Raw genomic sequence first — 14,897 nt, 5'->3', positions numbered from 1 at the left:
CTCCTCTTTGGCAAGATGCCGAACTGGTCTCTCAAGATTGTACTGATTTGTTCCATGGTATGAGCTGCAGGGGTTGAGCTTTCATGACTCGTTCCGGTGGCATATTTAGCTAGCCACGCCTGTTTATCGGCGTCTGCTCCAGAAATCCCTCCAGCTGCAATCTGGTTCGTGCGCGCCCAATTATTGTAGTCCGGCACGTATGTGCACACGTATCCATGTGGGATCTCTTTAGGCGGCTCATACAGGAATTGGCAATCGCCAGGATCGTCTCCAACCTTGTAGACGACGTATGCCGGTGAACCCTGTTGCTCTGGAGCTGCAAGCGTGAATGGCAGTTGCGGTCTGGTGTGGAACGGTATCTCTCCCTGGTGAGTTCCTAGGGCCGGCCCTGACGGAGAGTACTGATGCTTCATGATTTCTCGAACCACGCGAACCGCAATACGCTCCAAAGTGTTCACCAGGCTCTCGGAATGACGGTGTAGAGAATGAGCCACCATATAATTAACTTCCTGGCGCAGAGCTCTGGTGCGTTCCTCCGAAGGGAGAGACAGATCTACTTCATCGAGAACGTCTTCGGGTGAGAATCCTTTAAACCTAATGCCATGTGTACGGGTCCTTTCAAAAGAGCCGATGAGATCGGCTTTGAAGAGAGCTTTAAGCTCATCATATTTCTTCTTGTGATCTTCAGGCAGATCTTCGTACTTGACTGGTTCGTCCGACATCTCAGCTACAGATGTTGACGTAGTTGCTGTAGAAAGTCCCACCGGGCGTGCCAGAATGTGTTGCCTGCCAAAACCCACCGGCGAGCAGCGACGAGCAACACGGAGAGCCGGGAGGCTCCCAGGACTGCTGGTGGAACCTGGTCCCTCGGGCGACGGCCCGCAATGCTCCGGCGCGCGTCCTGGCTAAATGCAAGGGCGTGCCACCTGACCTATACCGGTCGGGAAGGTGTTGGATTGCTTCGATTAGTTTCTGCATGGCGGACACGTAAACATTAAATGAGCCTCGATCGTGTCACATCCCGAAATTTTCCAAATTTTCGAATGTGAAATAAAAATAAAATCTATGCTTGTTTGTTTGTCTGGATTGAAATTTCACAAGGAATTAAAACTTTTGAATAGTATTTAAAAGTATTTTCCAGAATAAATTTTTTTATGAACATCTAGTATTGAATTTTTTTTCAAACAAAAACTATTCATTTTTGAGGTTTCGAAATTTTAATGGGTTTTATTTGATGAAACATAAAGCCCCAAAACCCTAATTTGAAAATATGCATAAAGTGGCCATGTATGCCAGTATGTAATATTTTAAATGTTGAAATATTACTTTCAAATAAAAATAGCACGGAAGTGTTCTATTTTGAATTTATACGCACTAGTATTTTTTCTCAATTTTTATAAAGTTGTTTGAAAAACTCTAGTAACTAATATTAGTTCAAACTAGCAAAAGTGCCCGTGCGTTGCACCGGGTGAAACAAATAATTAAACGATGTAAAAGGATTATCAGTTTTGACACTTCTTCTCTTTGTCACCATCGTCACATTTTCTCATATTTACATAATTTGTACCTAATAAGCTTAGATTTTAGACCGAACCATTGCACTGACTTGTAATACCGCAAACTGGTTATATTGGTGTGCCCCATTCTGAATTTTTTTGAAGATATGAATTTGAGTGAATTTATAATTAGTACAAGCATAATATTTTGCTAGTGGCTCCAAAATATAGTAAAAAAAACATCTTTACAACTCAAAATTTACATGAATGTATGCCTTTATCCTCAAACCCTATTTTGTTATACGGGACACAATGATGAAGTGTTAAATTTATCGTACATTTACTTTGTGGGTCTTACTTCGTACAATAACTTTTTACGTATATCCCTATAACAATTCCTGGTTAGTACCCTAATTAGATTTGGTTGTGATTTTATTTTTTACATCATTATGAAGTCATTCCATCATTGCATTGCATGTTTTTACATGCATTTAAAATTCCTATTAAAAATTTCAAACCCTATTTTGTTATACTGTGTTTTATAAACCCCTCTTTTTCATATCTTAAATAAAACTAAAATAATAATATTGTTTTGGATATTTGAAACACTTTTAATATCTGTCACAAAGTTTTGCAGAAAAACCGAAAATATATGTCCTTTTATTTTTCCTCAAACCCCCTTTTCTTTCTTCCTTCGTTTTGTTAAATCAGTGGAAAAAAAGAAAGAAAAAATCTGAAGAAAATGCCCCAGCCAGACCGGCCCAAATGGGCATTTGTCTCTGCCCAACCCTATCTCTAGGAACGGAATGTATGTGAGATCCCCTGTCGCTAGATTGCCTTTTCTCAGCGCCGCCACTCTCACTCACGAGAGTCTCTCCTCTCGCTATGCGGTGAGCGGCCATGCTCCGGCTCCGTCGTCTTGGCCGGGCGCTCGGTCACACGCCGCCAACCAAGATGTGTTCTTCTCGCGGGCGTTCTCCTACTGTGCCCCTGGATTTGCTTGCCCACATAGGCAAATCGCTCGCGCCCTCGCACAGCTACATATCCGCTCAAACTCGCTCCAGACCGCTCGCGCCGAGATTTCCAGGAATTCCCCTTCCGCTCTTCTATGCATCTCCCTCTTTTCCCAAATTGTAGCCGACGTCCCACTCTGTGGCCGAAAATACGGCTGCACCGAAAGCCGTAAGGGAGAGAGGCACTTATTGCTAAAATTTTCAAATCCTACATTTCAAGCTTAAAGCTATTTTGCTTCAAAAAGAAAAAATAGTTGGTAAAAAATGTTTGAGAGAAACAAAATAAAAATAAAAAGGAAAGGCCAGCAACCCCCACGGCAGAGTGTGACAAGCAGCCCAGCACCCAACCCAAATCAATCCCCATGGCGCTCGCTCGCTCTTCCCCTCACCTCACCTCTATTCCTTTCCCGCACAGCACAGCAATAACACCAAAGCTCTCCGCCGCCGCCTCCAAGGAGGCGAGCAAAGTTTGCCTTGGCGCGCGGGCCGTCCACCCCTGCCCCCGCAGGACCACGCGTGGTCGCCGGCCCCGAGGCCCGAGAGCGCAGCCCGCCTCTTTTCCCTCCAGCTGCTGATTCCTTTCTTTCTTTTTCTTGTCGAACAATGTACTCGCTCAAACTCTTCATTTGCTGAATCCTTCCTTTCCTTTTCTTTCCTTTCCTTTCTCGAGGCAACACCCACCACCCTCCTTTTTTAATTCATGGAGGCCGAGCATATTTCATCAGACCAATTCATGATGCTACTTCTGGTTGATTCACGTTGCTGATGTTCCAGGAATTTGAGTGTTTATAAACCGGTAGGATTCATTCTAAGGGATCGATGTGGGACTATTATAGCTGGAATATCGAAATTATGTTTTTCTGAATGTACCAATAGGCCCATGAGGAAGGCAATATGGCAGGCCCAGAACAAGCGGGGTAGTATAACGCACGCACTGATGATGATATTTCGTACATATAAACGGTGGCACTTCTTGTAACTTTGTTTGGGCAATAAAGCTAAATTCAAAATGGATGAAAATTTGGGGGAGAAACCTTACTTCCTTTATTAGGAGAGAGAGATAGCACAAATACCCATGCGTTGTAACGGATTATTTCAAGTTCGAATTTAGACCATTGATGTTATAGCTTATGGACCATGTCCGGGCGTTGCTACACTTTAATTTTTATTGATTGCTTGTTAGGCTGTCGAGACATTTAATTTTTTCATCACAGGCAAACATATTCTTGATTGATGGGGGCACGTTGCTACGGTTTAACTTCAAGAATTAGGGTTGATTTCTTGTTGGTCATGCTACTATCAAGAATGTCATGTCTTTCTTGGCGGATGTCATTATCTTTTTTTCCTTCATCATGTACACAACTCTTGGAGGTATTGGGGTATTTGCATGGTCAAGTTCGAGCCTGTCTTTCCAACTATGCATGATCAACAAAATCGGGAACTCTCCGATGGCCTTGGCAAACATTATCCCATAATTGCTAGAAATTTATCATCTAGGTCGAGTAGGGGTTCACATTTGCCACCCATAGGAAAAGGTTCCACGAGGGGTACACATTTTCGGGACACTGAAGTGGATTGTGATCCACACTGTTTTTGGTTGATGACCCTGATTCGATAAGAGGGTTGTGGTACGCGATCAAGTTCGACTTCCTTTTGCTTAAATTACAACCATTTTTCCGATATTTTTTACATGAACCATGTGAGATGGAGGCAAACATTCCGCCTTTTTCGAAAATATTTAATCTTTTTTTGGGAATATTTAAATCTTGTGATTGTTTCGACATTGCGTGGTGGATAAAATCTTGCCAGAAATTTCACATTATAATCAGCATGTAAAAAATGATAAAATATGGGCTCCATGGGTCCACCTATGTTCTTTTTACATTCTCAATAGACAAGAAGAAATATGCCATTCTTTGGCCCCACGGAGCAATACCCAAACCATTCCCACATCCCTTCATTTGCAAAATTCGTGTTCCAATAGATCCAGCACCAGGCCAGACTCCAGACTTGAACCATCCATCCAACCTCTACCAGCGTGCCTCTTTCAGGCGACTACAGTACAGTTGCACGGAGCAGGGGTGCAGGCCCCAGGATACCATGAACAATCATCAGTGTTTGAAAATACGTATGATAATCTGTATTGTTTTTCCATTTTCAACAAAAGTCGATCCAAAGAGAAAAAGCAAGATATTTGGTCATCTCTAGCGGGCATATAAAGAAAAGAAAGAATATATCTTCTCGCAGGACCAGCAACCTGAAACTGAAGCTACCGTGAAGCAGATCCCGGCGAGAGAAAGAAAACAGACAGAGTACATCCGCAGGATAACCAGCTCGTACAGCTCACCAAGTGCCAGCCGCAAGGGCACGCGGACTCCATCGAGGGAGGAGAAGGCTTGCACTGCAAGAGCCTGCTCGATCTGCCCGTTGAGGCTGCCATGTGGAATCCCCATCCTCTCCTTCTCGCACGCGTCGACTCCTGCCACCTCATCTTCGTCTTCTCGCACGAGTGACGAGTCGAATCCTCCCACCTCGTCTTCGCCCCCCTGCCGCCGGGCGCCGGCGCCGTGGACCCTGCCACCAGATCTATCGGGAGAGGCGGCTGTGAGAGGAGGAGGACGAACGGGCAAGAGGCTGCAGGGGAGGAGGTGGCCCTGCGGGAGGAGTCGTACCTGCATCTGTAGGAGGAAAGGGCGGGGCTGCACCTCGATCTGGCCATGGCGTGCGGTGCAGACGAGGAGCTTTGTGGGAGGAAAAGGAATGCGAAGCAGAGGAGGCAAAGAGAAAAGAAAAACGAATCGGCATCATGGCATTTGGACGTATTATGTTGTTTGGTGGGAGGGCAAAATCGTCCAATAAAAAGTTGGACGAAAATTTTGGCAGAAACCTTAGCTCCTTTATTATTAGGTATAGATAATAAAACTAGAAAGAAGAAAAAAATAGCTGACCAGACCGAACGGTCCAACCCAACAGCTTGGCCCATTTGGGCGAACGACCCAGCCCAGTCAAGCAAGGAAGCTCGCTCTCTTCTCTTCCTCCTCTGCGCTCATGTTGAGAAACTGAACGCATCTCACAACCATGACTGCCACCTTCTCCTCATAATTCCATGCATTACAGACCTTAAAACGTATCACTTTAAACACAGAAGTTACTCCCTATTCAACTAGGAATCAATTCCCGGTGTTAAATCCCCATGTTACTGCATCTTAACTCGCTCATTACCGTACCTTAAATCGCTCGTACGTTAGAGTTGTAGAGTGCCCCATCGCCTGCTCCCTCTACTCTATATAATCAGCGCCCAAGCCTCCCTCGCTTCTCTTAGCATCTCCACCAACAATGCCCCAGCGCTGACCTTCTTGTGCATGTAGTTCCTTGTTGAGGTTCGCCTGCCACCGCGTTTTCCGACGACTGTGAGTCGTGTATACGGGAACCAGGTCCAAAATCGTTTTTCTTTCATCTTACCTTGTGTATGATCACACCCCTGACCCCTTTTCCTCCCTCCTCCCGCACCAGAACGTCAAGGACACCGTCGACTGCATCTCGCCGGCACGAGCCGCCGCTCGGCCGCCTCCCGACGCCGCACCAAGCCACGGGAGCCGACCACTAGTAGAAAACCTCTCATCCATCTAAGCCATTGGTACCGGTTCCCTTACGAACCGGTACCAATGGGGCCATTTGTACCGGTTTGAGGGCTCAGGTGGGCGAGGAGCTTTGGTACCGGTTTGGGAGGGGTTTCGTACCGGTTCGTGTTAGGAACCGGTACGAAAGGTCTTCGGCCAAAATTCGGACGTGTGGTGGGGCCCGGGTCGGACCTTTGGTACCGGTTCGTAACACGAACCGGTACCAAAGGGTACCCAGCCATATCAAATCGCCAGATCGCCCGAGCCCCCGCTCGTGGCTCTCATTTTTCTCTTCTTCCTCACACTCTAAATTTTTCTCCACCTCTCACACTCCAATAATCTTTATTTTTCTCCACCATTATAACAAGATTAACGACCTCCATCTATCCAAGGGTTAGCAATATCATCCTTTCTTCCGGCGTTCCTAATTTAGCTCATTTCTTTGGTAGTTTAACTCGTACTATTTTTCTAGTGCTAGCAAGGTGTTTGATGAAATGACTAAGTTAGGGATTTTACTTTTTTTATAATCAATTTGAGCTGAAATTATGGTATATTTTGTAGGTTTTAATTAGTATCATCCCCGTCCTCACCGCCGTCGATCGCTAGCGTCGTCCCCTAGCCGGCACCGTACAACCTCGGTGAGCCTCTTATTTTTATAAAAAAAACTTAGTTTTATGTGATGAACTTGAATATTAATTAAGTTGGTCACTCATATATCCATGATGTTGTGTACTTAATGATTTTTGATATACATATAAAATGCAGATGAGTCGACAATGGATGTACGGTGACCGGTGCCATCCCGAGTTCATTATCGGCATGCATTATTTTCTCAACGTGGCTGAGGCAAACAGGCAATCGAATGGTTTCATGTATTGTCCATGTAGTTCCTGTAAGAATATGAAGGATTACTCTACCTCGAAGACCCTTCACGTCCACCTGCTGGAGAATGGTTTCATGCCCAGCCTATAATTGTTGGACCAAGCACGGAGAAAGAGGGGTTATATTGGAAGACAACGAAGAAGAAGAGGATAGTGACAACCGTCCCTTATTCACCGAAGACGGTGGTAGTAGAATGGGGGAAGACGAAGTCGAAGAAGAGCTCATTTTCGATGAGCCGATTTTTGATGACCCGGATGACGATTTGGGTCGGGCCATTCTTGATGCGAAGATGAACTCGCGGAAATGAAAAGGAGAGGTTGAAGTTGGAGAAAATGTTAGAGGATCACAACAAACCGTTGTACCCAAATTGCGAAAATGGTCGAAAAAGCCGGGTACCACGCTGGAATTGCTGCAGTGGAAGGCAGAGAATGGTACTTCCGACAAGGGATTTGAAAAGTTGCTGAAAATAATAAAGAAGATGCTTCCGTGGGAGAACGTGTTGCCCTCTAGCACGTACGAAGCAAAGAAGGTTGTCTCGCCCTCTAGGATTAGAGGTGCAGAAGATACATGCATGCATCAATGATCGCATCCTCTACCGCGGGAGTACGAGAATTTGAATGTATGCCCGGTATGTAGTGCATTGAGGTATAAGATCAGAGCGAGATGACCTCGGCGATGTTGAGGGTGAGTCCACCCCCGTGAAGAGGGTTCCTGCGAAGGTGATGTGGTATGCTCCTATAATACCACGGTTGAAACGTTTGTTCCAGTAACAAAGAGCATGCCAAGTTGTTGCGATGGCACAAAGAGGACCGTAAGAAAGATGTGATGTCGAGACACCCCGCCGACGGGTCGCAGTGGAGAAAAATCGACAGAGAGTTCAAGTCATTTTCGGATGACGCAAGGAACTTAAGATTTGGTCTAAGTACGGATGGCTTTAATCCTTTCGGGGAGCAGAGCTCCAGCCATAGCACCCGGCCGGTGACTCTATGTATCTATAACCTTCCTCCTTGGTTGTGCATGAAGCGGAAGTTCATTATGATGCCGGTGCTCATCCAGGGCCCGAAGCAACCCAGGCAACGACATTGATGTGTACCTGAGGCCATTGGTTGAAGAACTTTTAGAGTTGTGGCGTGACGAAGGTGTACCCGTGTGGGATGAGCACGAACAAAAGGAATTTAACCTACGAGCGTTGTTATTTGTAACCATCAATGATTGGCCTCGCTCTTGGTAACATTTCAGTGCAGTCAAACAAGGGATACAATGCATGCACACACTGTTTAGGTGAGACTCGATAGTATTTATTTGGGAAACAAGAATGTGTACCGGGGCATCGTCGATTTCTTCCAAAACAACATCACGTAAGAAAGAGAGGAAAGCATTTCGGAGGTGAGGCAGATAACCGAACCAAGCCTACCCGCCCTAATGGGGAAGTTATATATGATATGGTCAAGGATTTAGAAGTGATCTTTGGAAAGGGTCCCGGCGGACAATCTGTTCCGCATGATGTTGACGGACACGTACCCATGTGGAAGAAGAAGTCGATATTTTGGGAGCTACCCTACTCGGAAATTCTTAGAGGTTCACTCGCAATCGACGTGATGCACGTGACGAAAAATCTTTGCGTGAACCTGCTAAACTTCTTGGGCGTGTATGGGAAGACAAAAGATACACCGGATGCACGGCAGGACCAGCAAAGTATCCACGAAGGAAACAACCCGAATCCGGAGAAGTATCAAGGTCCCGCCGCCTATGCTCTTACCAAAGAGGAGAAGGAGATCTTTTTGAAGTCCCGAGTAGCATCAAGGTCCCGTCCGGCTTCTCGTCGAATATAAAGGGAATAATAAACATGTCGGAGAAAAAGTTTCAAAACCTAAAGTCTCATGACTGCCACGTGATTATGACACAATTACTTCCGGTTGCATTGAGGGGGCTTCGCCGGAAAATGTTCGAGTACCCATTGTGAAGCTATGTGCGTTCCTCAATGCAATTTCTCGAAGGTGATCAATCCACTTACTCTACAAAATTTACATAAGGATGTGGTCCAATGTCTAGTCAGCTTCGAGTTGGTGTTCCCACCATCCTTCTTCAATATTATGACACATCTCCTAGTTCACCTGGTCGAAGAGATTGGCGTTCTCGGTCCTGTATTTCTACACAACATGTTCCCCTTTGAGAGATTCATGGGAGTCTTAAAGAAGTACGTTCATAACCGTGCTAGGCCGAAGGAAGCATCTCCAAGGGCTATGGAACAGAGGAGGTCATTGAGTTTTGTGTTGACTTTATTCCCGACCTTAAGCCGATCGGTGTTCCCGAATCGCGCTATGAGGGGAGACTCGCGTGGAAAAGGCACGCTAGGAAAGAAATCAGCAACGTGTATGGACGGACATTCTTTCACTCAAGCACACTACACGGTTCTACTTAATTCCATCTTGGTGGCTCCGTACAAAGAGGAACACAAGGAGATCTTACGCTCTAAATACCCGGAGCAACGTGAAGATTGGATTGATGGAGAACACATGAAGACTTTCGGCGGTTGGTTGCAAACACGTCTCATGAATGTCACCGATGACGAGCAGCTGTACTTGTTGGCCAAGCAACCATCTTCTACTATATCGACTTTTCAAGGGTACGAGATTAATGGGAACACATTTTACACTTTCGCCCAAGACAAAAAGAGCACCAACCAAAACAAGTGGTGTCCGCTTTGATGCGGAAGATGGCAATGGGAACAAGGTCACATATTATGGGTACATAGAGGAGATATGGGAACTTGACTATGGACCTAATTTCAAGGTCCCTTTGTTCCGGTGTAAATGGTTCAACCTCGAAAGACGGGGTACGGTAGACCCGCAAGTACGGAATGACTACAGTGGATTTCAAGAATCTTGGGTACGACACCGAACCATTCGTCCTAGCCGTTGAAGTGGCTCAGGTTTTTTATCTGAAGGATATGTCTAGCAAACCGAAAAAAAGAAAAGAAAGGCAAGAGGACACATCATACGATGAGCCAAAGCGGCACATAGTTCTTTCGGAAAAAGAAACATCGTGGGAGTAGAGGACAAGACGGACATGTCGAAGATTATAATAAGTTTGACGATATTCCACCCTTCAAGGTAAAAATTGACCCAAGCATCATCTTAAACAATGAAGATTGTCCATGGTTGCGTCGCAATGAAGAAGAAAGGGAAACGGGCGAAGAAAACTCAGAAGACTAGAGGAGATGGAGTATAACTTGTGTATCTCAATATGGAAATCACTTTTGTGTAATGATGTTACCGTATGTAAGATATTAACAATGGAGATGGTTGGCTTGTTTTACTAGTTAAGTCACGGGCTTGCAGGGAAATTTTTCCGAGGCGGAACTTCCGAATATGCCATATATAGGGCATGTGCACCAAGGGCATATTCGAGAAGTTCCGCCACGGTGATTTCCCAACCCTTTCCGCAACATTGTTAGAGGAGATGGAGTCTTCCACGGGCTTGCAGGGAAATTTTTCCGAGGCGGAACTTCCGAAGATGCCATAGGGCGTGTGCACCAAGGGCATCTTCGACAAGTTCCGCCACGGGAGATTTCCCAACCCTTTCCCCAACATTGTTAGAGGAGATGGAGTCTTCCACGGGCTTGCAGGGAAATTTTTCCGAGGCGGAACTTCCGAAGATGCCATAGGGCGTGTGCACCAAGGGCATCTTCGACAAGTTCCGCCACGGGAGATTTCCCAACCCTTTCCCCAACATTGTTAGAGGAGATGGAGTCTTCCACGGGCTTGCAGGGAAATTTTTCCGAGGCGGAACTTCCGAAGATGCCATAGGGCGTGTGCACCAAGGGCATCTTCGACAAGTTCCGCCACGGGAGATTTCCCAACCCTTTCCCCAACATTGTTAGAGGAGATGGAGTCTTCCACGGGCTTGCAGTGGAAATTTTTCCGAGGCGGAACTTCCGAAGATGCCATAGGGCGTGTGCACCAAGGGCATCTTCGACAAGTTCCGCCACGGGAGATTTCCCAACCCTTTCTTCCATCCATGGTGATGAAACTCTCCATCCATGTTGGCTTGTTGAGCTTCTTCCCATGGTCTATCGATGCTCCTTTTATAGGCAGAGCGTCCTTATCCTGCCGACAGCTTTAGTACCGGTTGCAGACACCAACCGGTACTAAAGGTTACCCACGCGTCCTTATCCCACCGACAGGGCGTCGTGCGAACCTCATCATTCTCTCCCATGGCTTCCATCGCATCTCTAACCCCCCGGGAGGCGGAGGCGCTTTGCGCCTCGAACTACCCCTGCCCGCCGGGCTACCGCGTCCCGACCGGCTGGTTGCTAAGCGTCGGAGGCGTACCGGTCCCTCCCGTCCCTCTAGGTGTGGCGCGCGAGATGGCCATCACGAACCACTACTACTTCGAGCTCACGCCGGAGCGAGCGGAGGAATCCCCGAGTGGCATCCCGACTACAGCCCGACTTGGGAAAGCTTCTTCATCAATCGGCGTGAGAGGGCGCTTGCCAGGCACGAGGAGGGCGGCCCGCCTCCTCCGAACTTCAACGAGGCCGGTCGTCGGCTGTGGTGGCGCGGCAGGACTCTCCAGGGCGTCATGGCCTACCGTGGCCCCCGCCTGCGCTACCCTCAGTCCCAGCCCACGCGTGCTCACCCGCCGATGTTCGAGTACCGCGACCCCGATGCCAGCGACGATGATGACGGCGACTACGACGACTACAGTGGCGACTACTACAGGGCTAGGCACGAGTATGACTGAATGACTCCAGTAGAATTTGGTCATGTATCTTTAATTTTCAGTTAAGCTATGTACTTTTAATTCGAGTTCAATCGTAATAAAATTTCATTCCCGCCCTTTCTTTTCCGCGCGGCGTCGTGGCCGGAAAGTTCCCGCGCGACGTCGGGACGGGAAAGTTTCCTGTGCGGACGGCGTCGTGGCGAGAGTAAAGAAAAGAAATAGAATAGAGAAAAGAAATAGAAAAGAAATAGAAAAGAAAAACAAAAGCAATAGAAAAAATAAATAGAAAAGAAAGGAAAAAGAAAAGTAATAGAAAAAATAAATAGAAAAAATAAATAGAAAATAAAGAAAAAGAAACAGGAATAGAAAAGAAACAGAAAAAAAAGAAAAGCAATAGAAAAAAGAAATAGAAAAGCAAAAGAAAAGAAACAGAAAATAAAAAGAAAAGAAACGAAACAACGAAAAAGAAACAGGAAAGAAAAAGAAAAGAAAAAGAAAAACAAAAGAAACACAAAGAAAAGAAAAACAAAAAACCTTTGGTACCGGTTGGTACCACCAACCGGTACGAAAGGTCTTTCGTACCGGTTGGTGCTACCAACCGGTACCAAAGGGTTCTCCTCTGTATAACACTTAGGCGTGGCCAAACTTGGCCAAAAAAACAGAGTACACCGCCGCCGTAGCCCGCAGCTCCACGCGCCGCCGCCGTCGCCGTAGCCCGCAGCTCCACGCGCCGCCGCCGTCGCCATCGCCCGAAGCTCCACGCGCCGACGCCGTCGCCGTAGCCCGCAACCGTCGGGCGCAGCGAGCAGGCCGGGTCGCCGCCGTCGCCGCGTCGACGCCCGCCGCTCCACCCTCTCCCCGCGCCGGCAACCGAGGTGAGGACCTCCTCGCCTCGCCTCCCTCACCTCGCCTCCCTCACCTCGCCTCCCTAGCCGCCGCGCGCTTCGCCGGGAGGAGCCCGCGCGCGCGCGACCGCCGCGGTGAGCTCGCTGCCGGCCTCCCCTCACGCACGCCCGCGGCGTGTTCGACGAAATGCCGCGCTGCCGTGCGGAGGGTAGGCGCCGGCCAGAAGCAGCAGCAGCAGCAGCCGCCGGCCAGCAGCAGCAGCAGCAGCAGCCGCCGGCCAGCAGCAGCAGCAGCAGCAGCGCCGGCCAGCAGCAGCAGCAGCAGCAGCCGTCGTGAGCGCGCCGGCCGCCACGCTGGGGCCGTGGGGTCGTCCGCTGCGTGGAGCAGCGCCGGGCTGGTGAAGCGCCGCCGCCGTTGAGGGCTTCGATGGGCGTTACCGCTGCCGCCGCCGCGGACGGTTTTCGGGCTAGGGCGCGTCGCCCAACCGCCGGATGTCTCACCGGGGTTGTAGTGGTCGCGGCCGCGAGCGCCACCGCATCGCGAGGAGGCGTAGTTTGGTGCCCGTAGCTACGTGTCGACATACCAGCATGCTCTTCGGCATCGCCGTGTAGGGCCGAGCGGGGTCTTTGCTGCCGTTCTCGTGCAGGGCGCGCACGTCGTCAGCGTGAGAGACAGAGGGAGGGGAATACTGATTTACTAGGTCGTTCTCTCTTTTTTTCTCCGTTGTTGTCGCCGTCTGTGAGCTCGCGAGAGGAGGAGCTCCAAGTGTTAGGGTTAGGGTCGAGAAAAAGAGAGAAGAGCGAGAAGAGAATAGCGCCGAGTGTTAGGGTTAGGGTCCATAGCGGCGCCGAGTCCGTGGTGGTGCCGCCGCGACATAGAGTTAGGGTCAAGAAATAGGAGCACCAAGTATTAGGGTTAGGGTTTTTTGCTTTCTTCATTTCAATTGTTATCCATCTAGCAATCTGTTATATGATCATTACATGATGAATGAAATACAATTGCTTTCTTAATTTTGTAGTGACATTGAGGTATGGAGGACGGCACCTTCGTCCGAGATGAGGAGGGGGAAGAAGCGGTGCAGCAATTGATCTATGAGAGTGCCCGTGGTCCGGAACCCGACGATGGAGAAGACAACGATTACCAAGACTTTCCGAATGATTTTGGCGAGGGACTTGAGTCTGAACAAGTTAGAAGAGACAACGAAGTGTCCATCACAAACTCCGGCGAGGTGTATATCTATGTATCAATTAGTCTATATGTTCATCCCTAGATGCATTCATTTATTTGTATTGCACTTATTAACGAATAATTTTTTCTTTTAGCCTTCCGGATCATCGAGCAAGTCCGTTAGATCAAAACGAGGCCCGACGCGGGTGCTAAAGTGCGAGGGCAGGTTAGCCCTCACGGCATTCAAGGATAATGGTGAACCGATGGAGCCCAAGGAGTTTTGCCGCAAATTTACAAGTCAATCCGGAGTTATTGTTAGGGACCATGTACCAATCAGCATTCAAGAGTGGCATAAGCCGAAGAACCCGGAGAGTGGTGCTAGTTATGTCAACGACGCGATGAAAAATTTCTTTGGGACACGCTCATGACAAAGTTCAGCCTACCGGAAGACATGACGGAAGGCCGAAGAATAAAGTCAAGGAATGGACATGGAAGAAGATGGCCATACAATTCCGGACCTTCAAGAAAAATTTATGGGACAAATATAAGAATGAAGATCCAGTATTCGATGATAATCTAGTGAAGATAAAAGATCACCGGGCCGCATTTAAGGAGTATAAGCAATCGTCTACTTTTGTGTCCCGATCGAAGAAAAATACCGAAAATGCTGCAAAGAAGAAACTTCCGCATCATTTGGGGTCGGTGGCTACAAGAGTGCCATTCCGAAGTGGACAGCGTTTGAGAATAAACTGATGGATCATGGAATCACTCCACAGACATGGGACTGGCCCGAACGGTCCAAGTTATGGTTGTTCGCTCATGGGGCCGGGTTGGACCCAAAGACAGGGTTGATCGTTGCGAAGGGAAAATGGAAGGAAAAAATTGAGGCAATTGTACCGAAGCTTGTAGATGCAATTGACAAGGTCGAAAGGGAGAGTACATTCCCGATCGAGAGAATGACGAGCCGACACTCGCTCCGGGGAACCCCGAACATGTTGGACGAGTACGAGCTCGCCCGGGTCTCACCATGAAGGAAGCGTGGCCGGACAGCGCCGACACTTATAGAAGCCATTCGCGAAAGAAGAAGAAGGACGCCGACATTGTAACGGAGTTGTTATCTAGGGTGGAGGCTCTTGAGAGAAATCGGA

At 48.0% G+C, this 14,897-nt stretch overlaps 1 protein-coding gene across 1 annotated transcript; it reads right to left on the bottom strand.

Moving 5' to 3' along the window:
* Nucleotides 1–4,605: 4,605 nt before the first annotated feature.
* Nucleotides 4,606–5,351, bottom strand: LOC124698764. Its single transcript, XM_047231199.1, has 2 exons — nucleotides 5,182–5,351; nucleotides 4,606–5,095 (listed from the first exon to the last, which is right to left on the bottom strand). Exons 1-2 carry the CDS (start codon nucleotides 5,226–5,228, stop codon nucleotides 4,714–4,716), a joined length of 429 nt encoding a protein of 142 aa, XP_047087155.1. The 5' UTR covers nucleotides 5,229–5,351; the 3' UTR covers nucleotides 4,606–4,713.
* Between the last annotated feature and the right edge of the window lie 9,546 nt (nucleotides 5,352–14,897).

This window comes from Lolium rigidum, chromosome 3, assembly GCF_022539505.1.
Source record: "Lolium rigidum isolate FL_2022 chromosome 3, APGP_CSIRO_Lrig_0.1, whole genome shotgun sequence".
Lineage (NCBI taxonomy): Eukaryota > Viridiplantae > Streptophyta > Magnoliopsida > Poales > Poaceae > Lolium > Lolium rigidum.
This window is presented reverse-complemented; position numbering and strand designations above follow the sequence as displayed.

Bases quoted from the DNA above. Each gene is read 5' to 3' on its own strand.
- LOC124698764 (XM_047231199.1), bottom strand. From the start codon at position 5,228: ATGGCCAGATCGAGGTGCAGCCCCGCCCTTTCCTCCTACAGATGCAG. The intron at 5,096-5,181 runs GTACGACTCCTC...CTCTCCCGATAG, and splicing joins CTTTCCTCCTACAGATGCAG to ATCTGGTGGCAGGGTCCACG.